General features: G+C 38.5%; 1 protein-coding gene across 1 annotated transcript in view; it reads left to right on the top strand.

Annotated features, from left to right (window-relative positions):
* The window catches only part of LOC126471437 (probable arginine--tRNA ligase, mitochondrial), a 58956-nt gene that overhangs the window by 40515 nt on the left and 6626 nt on the right, over nucleotides 1-11815 (top strand). The window contains exons 4-6 of the mRNA XM_050099600.1: nucleotides 2611-2732; nucleotides 3612-3760; nucleotides 4662-4736. Coding sequence (XP_049955557.1) covers nucleotides 2611-2732; nucleotides 3612-3760; nucleotides 4662-4736 — 346 coding nt within the window. The remainder of the gene's footprint in view (nucleotides 1-2610; nucleotides 2733-3611; nucleotides 3761-4661; nucleotides 4737-11815) is intronic.

The raw sequence follows: 11815 nt of genomic DNA, 5'->3' as shown, positions 1-11815 counted from the left end.
TAACAAGCAGCCATGAATGAAACCAACCTAGCAATAGGGGAGCTCCTGCCACTGACTGAAGCAAGGCTAAATGAATGGGACTATTGAGAAAACCCAGATGTAAAAAAAAAAAAACTTTTTCAGGAGATACAAAAACATTCTAGATCTTAAAATTATGCTGAAACTCCATTTTTCCTATTTTTCATTAAACTGAGTTTAGAGGAAAGGATGCCAATGCACTGTAGACCATTTTGATAAATTTTCTTTACGTTGAGTTAAAATTACTCAACTCATACTTTCTTGTTAGTATGCACAAAAATCAAACAAATTATGCCTGTTTTCTGTTCCCTTTGGCATTATACTCCACACATTGACAGTTCTTTGACACATGTTGGCCAGTTTCATATATGAGAGTAGAAGTTCTGGACAGTTTCTTCTTTTGATGGAAATGGTAGAAAGCACCTTAGGTGCACTTTCTTCTCATTTATAGACACATGATCTTGATAGGCCTGACTTACAGGGCTTAGTGGAATTACAGAAGGATCAGCCAGCTAGAATGTGTGCTCTTCTGCTCCATCAATGAATGGTCTAACTTTAACAACACCAAGACTTCCATGTGAATAGCACAGCTGCATGAATTGTGTTATGTGAAAGTGCTGTTTGTTATTTCTTTGTGTAGGCCTTTCTCGAGTTTCAACAGAAGTAGCATTCTTTTGATAGAACTTTGGCAACCATTCCTTTAAATTTAATGTCTCTTCTGTTTTTTGTATTTTCAATTCAAAATTCAACTTCGTGCTGGACTCTTATTAGTTCTGCATATTCTTTTGGAAAATATGTTCTAGTCACCTTCCTAATTTTCCTTTTTACCATGCTGAAAAAAGTAATGGGTAGAAAGTATTGGACAATGAAGAGAAATATTTCCTGTGCCACAAGCATTAAACAAAATCGTACCACTGCATGGTTTTTATTTTGGCCTCCAAATGAGGCAAAGAACAAGTAATGGTGTTTAATGTGTTGTCCAACATTTCCATTTCTGTAATCAAAAAGATACGGGCAAACTTCATTGGCCTTTTCAGTGCTATTCTTTCATGATAGAGATAAAACCTGGCTCTTCCACTTTATAATTCACACACGTGAAAGACATTTTCTGTAAGCTGAGGCAAGTCAAACATGTCTTGTATTGGTATCTGAGGCAGTTGCAGGTTCTGTATAAAATCAAACAAGAGGTCTGTAATGGTGGAATCTGTTTCAGTTTCCTATTTACTTGTACACTATTAACTCAGCTGTTGCTGCCCTTTCAGTGTCATCATTCAGTGATGGATTTTCGACAATACTATGAGAAGAATAGATTGCTGCTCACCATATAGTGGAGATGTTGAGTCGCAGACAGGCACAACAGCAAGACTATTAAACATGTAAGCTTTCAGCCAGAAGGCCTTCTTCTGAAATACACACACACATTCATGCAAACTCAGCTCACACACACACGACCACTGTCTCTGGCTGCTGAGACAAGTCTGCTGACAACTTAAAATTTTGAGAAATCCTACAACTTTTGTACATGTTGGGTTTCTCTTCAGTTAGGTGATATGATGGCTACATAACAACAAAGAAAGTGACAGAACATATGGTGTTTATATCATGATAGACCTACATGTCTAAAGTACAAAATCATAGGTAACTCAATTTTGCCACAAAATGGACATATGGGATTTCTCAATTTTCCAATTCAAATGCTCTCTAATTGCCTTCTGATTGGACACTATCCTTTTGAAACATGTACTCTACTCTTACTCTGCTGAGAGAACCAATTGGAGTGTAATGTTTGTGGCCTATGAATACCACTATACGTCTATTTGAAAGAGTACATCCAGCTTTTATGTTGTAGACTGGGGTGAGCGTGGGCACTTGCCTCTGTTTTGGACAATGATACCAGAAGAGCCAGCTGCATTATAAGGTTTTGTGTGACATCCACTGACCTATTCAGAACACGATTTTTAATGGTTTTTAGTGTAAGTGGCACAGAAGAAATTTGCACATCCATTTTCTGTTTGTTCTGAATTTTGAGAGATAATTAACAATTAATATTTCTGTAGCACCCAAAAAAAGTTATAAATTAACTTGCACTAGACATTTTTACATCAAACAAATCTTCAAATTTTTCAGTGATTTGCTAATTTTGATTTGGGTTTTGGCTGCAGTAATGTGTTAAAGTGTCACCTGTGATCAGAAATTTAAAAAAAATATAGGTCGCACCAAGAGTGACAAAGTAAGTTTTGCGATGCATGCAGCCTTTGCTGTCATCCGGTACCCTCGGTGGTCAGACCGTGAGATGCCATTGTTGTACGTGTTCTACGTAGTTGTCAGTTGTTTTGTATTAAGGTAATTCGTCTTCTCATATTGTAGCTTATCACTTTTTTTTCCCCACTGTGTTTTCCATTTTTTTTTTCCCAAAAAGCTGAGTTATTTTTATGAAACGAAGTTTGTCACGTGTTATTGTCAAAATCTGCAGCTCTGAATTTCTTTAATGTTAGAGCACATATTCTGGTGGTCATTAAGTAAAAAGCTTGAAGGTGTTTCGGCAGCCTAAGTATCTCGTTAAAACTGTCATTTTTATGTATATCTATATAGCAACCAGACAAGACATGGCAGAAGATACAGCTGATGTCCTAGGAATGTCAGCAGTAATCATCAATGACTTGAAACAGAGAAGGCTAAAAGATTATGAGTTTAATTGGAACAAAGCTTTGCAGGTAAGGGGAAACGAATTTCCTCTTCCTTTCTGTCGTATTAAACATTCCTTCAGAATGTTCTTGGGTGGGTGTTAAATTTAATAATAAATAACGTTTTTCACTCTCACTGCTGAATATAGTCTAGTAAAAACATTAAAGGTATATCATATGTTATGATTATAGAATGGTAACACTTTCTACACTCTTTCTCCCATGTACTGTTCTAATGCATGAGAGTTGTTGGATTGCTTGTGACAGTTGCCAGCAGGTTGCACATCTGAGCTCTCTCTTAGAGATAATGTCATTTTGTCATACCCACAGATAACTGTGATGTAACCAGTGGTAATTAATGTGCTTTTGTAAGGCAGAACATTATTCTGATTCTTCTCAGCAAAGTTATTCCTGTTAATGCCACTTTTTAAAAACAAGCAGTTATATGAGGAGCCATAGATCAGTTTTGGGAGATCATTTATTTTTACTTGTTAAGAAATTCAAACTTTGTGATTGTTTTCATGGTAGAAAGTAAAGGATGCACGGGGGAGAGATTATTATACAACTAACTAATGTCACTTTAACTGCAGAGTACATTAACAAGTGTTAAATGTTAGAACAATGCATAATACATGTAAGATTACAAAGAAAGTATTTTATACTGCTATCACACCATGTTTAGCACGCTGTAGACGAATGTATGTGAAATACACGCTAAGATTAATGGAGTGATATTATATAATCACTAATAATCACACTATAATCTCTAATTCAGTACATATTACATTAGCTGTGGTTTTATATTTCTTACTGGAGTATCAACTTTTGCATTGATTAGTTCATTAAGTTGAAATCAGTGTTAATTGTCGCTGCAACTGAGTTATTGACTGTCGTGGAATTTTGTTTTAGGTTGAAGGTGACACTGGTATAAGGCTGCAGTATACTCATTGTCGGCTCTGGAACCTTGAGAAAAACAGTGGTGCCTCCCTAGCACATAATTGCGATCCTTCTGTTCTTAATGAGCTGGAGGCCATTGTATTGGTCAGAGAAATAGCAAGGTTAGTGTTATAATTGCACTAATGAATTTTTATACTAAATATCAGACCTTAGACTTTTAAAAACTCTGATGAGAAGTTAGTTCTGGAACTTTTCTTTTTAATAAGAATTGTCAAAAGGTAATTTTACATATTATAATTTATAACATCCACATGTAGAATAATAAAACAGTTTCAAATAATGAAATGCAGCTGGCATTGTCAGAAGAGCATTCCATCCCATTGAAATGCTCCCTTTTTGTGATACAGATATCATCTGAAAATCCATTAACCACATATATAGAACACGATAACTTTCACAAGATGGTGCACTCAAATTCAAGAAGGATGAGATTTAAATCCCCTTATGGTCACCCTGGTTTTGGTTTCCTTTTGTTTCCATAACTTACTTTATGCAACTTCTGGGATCATTCTTTCAGTAAGGTCAATACCAATACCTGCCCATTTCTTCTCTAACCCTTGCGGCATTGTAATATCCCATTAAAATCCCACAATTCTTGTAGACAGAATGACAGTGGAGTGGTGTTTCTTGTAGTCTCTCTCTCTCTCTCTCTCTCTCTCTCTCTCTCTCTCTCTCTCTCTCTCTCTCTCTCTCGTGTGTGTGTGTGTGTGTGTGTGTGTGTGTGTGTGTGTGTGTGTGTGTGTGTGTGTGTGTGTGTCATTCTGCAGCAAGTTTTTCCCATTTGTGATGTTCTGATATATACCAATATATAAAAATTGAAAAGAATGCAATAAACTGTGTTTGATTGCTGTAAGCAGGAAATTGGGTGATTTTTGTCACGTCATTTTTGGGGACAAAATCTAAAAATCTTTGTAGCAATATCATATGTCATATGTGTTGTATAAATTGCTTACTGCATGGTGCAAAGTAAGAATAAATTAACATTTGAGTCTTTCCCCTTAGATTTGAAGAAGTGTTATTGAAGACCTACAGTGAACTTGAAGCTTGCCATCTTGTACAGTATCTTTTTCACATTTGGTAAGTATGTTTGGTCAGTCTTACATGAACCATTCACAGTAAAACTTGAGTTGATTTGAGACAGAAATTATGATGCTGATAAGATTTCAGAATTTTGATGTTGTAGTCAAGGACTTTATAGTGTGGATTTCCTTCTCTGGGTACCATGTTTGTCATTTGTTAACTTGCCTGCCAACTGACTTGTTTCAAAGTTAAGAGTTTTGCAACAGCTCCTCCCTCAAACTACAAATACTTTTCACCCACTTGTAGACAAACCTTGTATGTGTTTCTTTGATTGATGAGGTGTGTGCATGAGGCTGGTACAGTGCAACATTTATCAGCCTTTGAAAGATGACTTACCTACAAACCCTTATTCTGCCCCCAATGTCTTATCAAAGAAAGTTCATAGATTTACTGTAAAATTGGTGACACAAAAACTATTCCAATCATGTGCAGCACACAAACATTAAGTAATGTAGCTTTTCCAATATTTGTTGTCACTATAGACAGTATGAAGATCAGTTCCAGTTTGCACATAAAATTGTTTATCCAGGCAAGTACTTTCACCATATCAGTCATAGGTATAATATCAACAGAACCTTCACAGTGCGCAGTCACTGTCGAACTTTGTCACAACAAACACAACAGCATTAGCTTCAGTTTAGCTAGTCTGTAAGTACACCACGTCTCTTGATATATGACACACATAAACAAATGTTTTCTACTACATAGTACATAATTGGAGTCCCAAATTATTCACATATTGACTTGAAGTAAGAACAATGGTTAATACTGTTCACTAGTTGAAGTTAACAAAGTAATAGTGTCACATGGGTGTGAATGTGTGCGCACTGATGAGACTTCCATGGATATGCTAATTGAGGACATTAATGTTAATACCACCAAAGATGTTGTTTGTATATTAAGCAGGTGCAAACTTCAGCGCAATAATGACTAGCCACAAATTCTCAGACTTTCGCATTGATGATGCCTCTAAGGTTTCCAGAACTAGACTGACTATTTTGGAGTGGATTGTGAAATATAAAGGCTGGCGTATGAACATGTTGCGATTTTGAAAACCACATAATACTTTGAAAAACTCCTAGGTTAAATTTTACTTATTGGACTGAGCTTTATGTTCAAATAATAATTTGTTTTATAAAATAAACAATTAGTTAGTAATGTACGAAAGGTTGCAGAACTATTTTGTGTCTCTACACTGTGAATTACCTGTTTACAAGTACAGCAGTCATATTTAAACTTAACATCATTTATGTTAATTTCAACAAATTGTTAATTAATGGTGTCATTCAGTTCATAAAAAATCAGGTCAGTAGAAGTGTCATAGTAAAACTTGGGAATTTAACAGGCATAATGGCATAAAAGGCAACAGTAGTTTTGGATGTGTCCGGACTTTGATTGCAATTATCTCCTAAGTTATTTACTTTTAGGGTAACTGAAATTGTTCGCTATAAAGAGGGGAATCAATGTTCTATTATGAGTGAGATTCCATTCCTAGAAGAACTAATAATTAACTCATTCAAATATCTTCACTACAGAACCTAATTTTCACTCTGCAGGATTGATACGAAACTTGTAGCAGATTACAGTTGTGTGCAGGACCGAGTCTTGAACTCGGGACCTTTGCCTTTCGCAGGCAAGTGCTCTGCTGACTGAGCTACCCAAGCATGACTACAAGCTGTGAGGCCGGGTCTTGAGTCGTGCTTGGGAAGCTGTCGGTAGATCACTTGTCTCGGTCCAGCACACAGTTTTAATCTGCCAGGAAGTTTCATCTTCATTACATACTATAGTAACAATTTCAATTATTAATTACTTTTAAGTAATAAGGTCTGCAGAAAGACTAAATATACCATTGCAATCAGTGTATGAAAAATTATCACAAGAATAATGTGTTTGTATGAAACATAGTGTGAATAGTGTTTTGGTATGTGTAGGTACACATTGTTCGTACTTGACCTGTATAGCTGACTTCAGAGCCAAAAAAAATAATTATTAGTAGGAGTGCAATAAGAGCAGATATATAGATTCCAGCTTGCTCTGTTTCACCTTATTACAGATAGATAACTTTTAAAACAAATTGTAAGTGCTGTATGAGGAAGTGTTGATGCAGTAATCTTTCTTCTGGTGTCTACCAAAACCGAAATTAAGATTTTGTGTATAGTAGTTACATGTTAAACTCTGAAACTTGAATTAAGATGTTCTGGACTACACTTGTGAGCAGCAGAATTTTACACACCTTACTAGTAGAGGATAATGCACCCTTTTGTCTCAGTGGCAACTGTTGTAACGACACTTTGTTGCCAACATGTATGTTGACAGCAGTGTGAACAGGAATGCTACTCCCAACTTCAGACATGCGTACCTGAGACACAACTACTGGAAAGAGTACAGCTTCAATTTCCAAAGCATAAATGTATTCAAACACAGATATTTAGCTTCAACAGATTGTTGTAAAATATTCCAAACCTGTGACAATGCTGCTCTGAGGATAAGTCCAGTGCGTGTACAGTACAGTCCTCCATCCAGTGTAGGCACTGATGACCACAATTGGAACTTTTGAAGCACACTCTCAAAGATTCTGTGCAGGAACACTCCCGGGTACACATTCAAAGATACACAACTACACTCCAAGTGTGGAGTGATACCACAACTTCCTACTATTTGTTTCACATGATGTGTGGTATGAAATGTAGTTCTGTGCTGCTAATGATGTCTGCAGTTGGCCATTAGAATTGTCAGTCAGATTTGCTTTGCCTGGGCATGTAGGCTGTCTCATTCACCCTCCATTGCTGGAGGGAAGTCTGCCCTGCAGGGTTGTGTATTAGGGTCACAAAATCCCACCCCCCAGTGGAGAGATACGAAGCATATTAAGCATATTCTGTGAGGTTCATTCAAATGAAATGTCATCAGTGCGTCTACCTTTGCCTTACACATAAGGTGGCACCATGTAACTGCAGATATGGTGGCGCCACCTATTTGTAGAGCGACTGACGTGTGTGCACCGTTTGATGTTGCATAGCACCAGCGTGGTTTTACACCAAAGAGAAGGTGGTCACACAAGTTATCATCCACCACCGAACATGCAGGCTAGTAAGCAGGAACAACGAGGAGTGATGCGATTTTTGGCAGCGGGTGGAGTTGGAGGCTGTGAAATGTGATAGATGAAGGCTGTGTATGGTGAGTACAGTCTGAGTCATTCAAGGATTGTGGAATGGCACAAATGATTCCTTGAGGGGCGTGAGTCACTGGAAGGCTCATCGTGTCACACCCATGAAATGAAATGGTTGTGGAAGTGTATACTTTAGTCTTGGACAACTGCAGAATCACTGTGGACGAGATCGATTGGTTACCGGGTATTAGCATGAGCACCGCCCACACCATAATGCATCAACACTTGAACTTTCGAAAAATCTGTGTGCAATGGCTTCCCCACCAACTGACCGCCGAATAGCTCAATACTCAAATGGCGCTGTCTTTGAGTCATCTGCAACATTATCATGAGGAGGAATATGGCTATCCGTCACGTATTGTCACAGGTGACGTAATATGTTACCCTTTTGAACTGGACAACAAGCATCAGAGCAAGCAGTGGAAACTTGTGACTTCACAACCTCCAAAGAAATCAAAGGCCGTGCACACCAGTCCTGGTAAGGTCATGATGTCCTTTTTTGACCACAAGGGCCCACTGCTTGTCAAGTTCCTGGAACGGAGAACCACCGTCAATGCCCAGTGTTATCAAGCCACTTTACGGAATCTTAGATGAGCCATCAAGTCGAAATTCTGAGGCATGTTATCCAATGGCATTATCCTCCTACATGATAATGCAGGCCAGTGCGGTGATGATGACATTGCAGCAGTTTTGGTGGGAAACACTGGAACATCCACCATACAGTGCCGACCTTTCACCATGTGACTTTCACGTGTTTGGACCTCTAAAACAAGCTATTCACAGACATCGATTTGCAACGGACGAAGAAGTGTGTGACTGGGTCCAGGGCTGGATCTGACAACAGCCTACAAGCTTCTTCAAGGATGGAATTGACCGGCTCATGGCATAAATTTACCAACAGTTTTGGTGACTATTTTTGAGTATGTGTACTGTGTATAACTACATTTGTGAGTTAATAAAATCGTTACCGTTACTTTACACTAGTGACTGGGTTTCATTTGAATGCCCCTTATACTTCTGCTATTGCTGTGTGTGGGTGAGATCCACCTTTGTGCTGACCTCTGCGCTGCCACTGCTGGACTCCAACTTTATAGATTTGGGTTGGGGCGAGGCATCAGTGCTGGTTGACAGCTGCTGTTCTGCAACTCCACCTTCCCTCTTCAGGCTTGATATGTTGTCCCTATCTGAAATTGAAGAAGTTTGTAACCTTTTGAATGGAAGTATGTCAGGGATGGAGCTGGCCCACATACTTTCAGCAGTACCACCATCTTCCATCATTATTACGTACATTGCGTTTCTCAATGTATGTACCACAGTCTCCAGATACTACGCTTGCTTCCGGTGCTGCTCCTCTGAGTTTATTATTTTATCAGAAACAAAATTCCTTTTCCTACTTCCAAATTCTCTGGCAATATTTACGCCATGCCTACAAGGTGCTGTTCGGGAAAGTAGAGTTCTCATATTCCTTTCATGAAGCATCTCTGCTGAGGATATGTCATTATGAGGAATGATTCTGTATGAATTGAGAAACAATGTCAGGGCATCTTCCTTATTATAGTTGTAGCTGAGTTTCTTCATTTGTGGTTCAAAGTCCTGACAAAATGTTTTGTGATATTATTGGATTCATGATGGAATATTGCACTACAAAGATGTTGGATCTTGTTAGCTGTACTGAACTCATTGAAAACATCCTGCTGCAAATATCTGTTTTGGTACTTTAGCTGTTTGGGCTGCACCTGTACATCTCATTCTAACTGGAAGATGGTGGCAATAGATCAGTGCAGTAACACAATGATATCCACAAAAAAAGTCCGTGCGCAACACTTCATCATGTAAGGAATGTGAAAAACGTGTTCAGAAAAGCATCATTTGTGTGAAATGTAACTTCTGGTGGCATGAAAGATGTGCAAAACTTGATTTAAAATTTATTAATGACGATTTTTTGTTGTCGTGTTGTGACTGTGAATGTGAAGAAGAGTTGGAACTTATGAAATTTGTGAACTCAAAAAACGAAAACATAAAACAATTAAACAGTGATACAGAAACTCTCAAAAACGAAATTGTGTTATTAAAAGAAGAAAATGCAAAACTTTCTATTGAGAAGAAAACATACTCTGAAGTCATTAAATGTAGGCCTACAAGTGAAATTAATGAAGAAAATGAGAAACTCTGTAGTGAAAAACGGTTGTATTCTGAGCCCTATAAACAAAACCTTTGTCATTCTCAGAAGACAACACAAAATATGAGAAATAATCCTACGAATTCTGAAAATGAAGAAAAAAAAGGACTTGAAACGTGTGAAACCATCAAACATATACAAATGGCCAAACAAAAGAAACATAAAGAGAACCACTAGGTATGAAGTGAAGCAGGGCATTGAAAACAAATTGCTGTTACTTGGTGATTTTCTTATGAGAAACATTGAAGTCCCGAGCTGTAAAATCAATGTTTGACCTGGGATTAGGCTACATCAGATGAGTAAACACCTGAAAAACATGTTGAGTACCAAACAAAACGTAAAAGAAGGTGAAATCACAGCCGGCAATGAAATATATAAAGGTGTTCTCATGCATGTGGGGACGAATTCTCTTCGCAGCTGCAGTGAAAGTGAGCTGATTAACGAAACAAGAAACATAATCAGAACTACCAAAAACATCTATCCCGGATCCAAGATAGTGATAAGTGGAATTTTACACAGAAGATCAGTGACTGATACGTGCATAGACAGGATAAATGACGGGATACAAAATTAGTGTGATACCTTAGGGACACTATTTTTAGATCTTAATAAGTTTGTCACCAATAAGTGTCTATGACAGGATGGACTTCATCTGACTAGCTTAGGCTCCAAAACTTGCAGTCAAGTGTTGGCAGATGTGTGCACTTTTATAAAAACCAATGGAAACTGACCATTAGTTAAGGGGGTTGATAATTTAAATAAGACTACAAAAAATACGCTACTGGCCATTAAAATTGCTACACCAAGAAGAAATGCAGATGATAAACAGGTATTCATTCGACAAATATATTATACTAGAACTGACATGTGATTACATTTTCACGCAATTTGGGTGCATAGTCCCTGAGAAATCAGTACCCAGAACAATCACCTCTGGCCATAATAACGGCCTTCATACGCCTGGGCATTGAGCCAAACAGAGCTTGGATGGCGTGTACAGGTACAGCTGCCTATTCAGCTTCAACACGATACCACAGTTCATCAAGAGTAGTGTCTGGCGTATTGTGATGAGCCAGTTGCTCGGTCACCATTGACCAGATCTTTTCAAATGGTAAGAGATCTGGAGAATGTGCTGGCCAGGGCAGCAGTCGAACATTTTCTGTATCCAGAAAGGCCCGTACATGAGCTGCAACATGCGGTCGTGCTTTATCCTGCTGAAATGTAGGGTTTCGCAGGGATCGAATGAAGGGTAGAGCCACGGGTCGTAACATATCTGAAATGTAACGTCCACTGTTCAAAGTGCAGTCAATGTGAACAAGAGGTGACCAAGACGTGTAACCAATGGCTCCCCATACCATCACACCGGGTGATACGCCAGTATGGCGATGATGAATACACGCTTCCAATGTGCGTTCACTGTGATTTCGTCAAACACCGATGTGACCATCATGATGCTGTAAACAGAACTTGGGTTCATCCGAAAAAATGACGTTTTGCCATTTGTGCACCCAGGTTCGTTGTTGAGTACACCATCGCAGGTTCTCCTGTCTGTGATGCAGCGTCAAGGGTAACCACAGCCATGGTCTCAGAGTTGACAGTCCATGCTGCTGCAAACGTCGTCAAACTGTTCGTGCAGATGGTTGTTGTCTTGCAAACGTTCCCATCTGTTGACTCAGGGATCAAGACGTGGCTGCACGATCCGTTACAGCCATGCGGATAAGATAGCTGTCA

Source organism: Schistocerca serialis, chromosome 3 (genome assembly GCF_023864345.2).
Source record: "Schistocerca serialis cubense isolate TAMUIC-IGC-003099 chromosome 3, iqSchSeri2.2, whole genome shotgun sequence".
Lineage (NCBI taxonomy): Eukaryota > Metazoa > Arthropoda > Insecta > Orthoptera > Acrididae > Schistocerca > Schistocerca serialis.
This window is presented reverse-complemented; position numbering and strand designations above follow the sequence as displayed.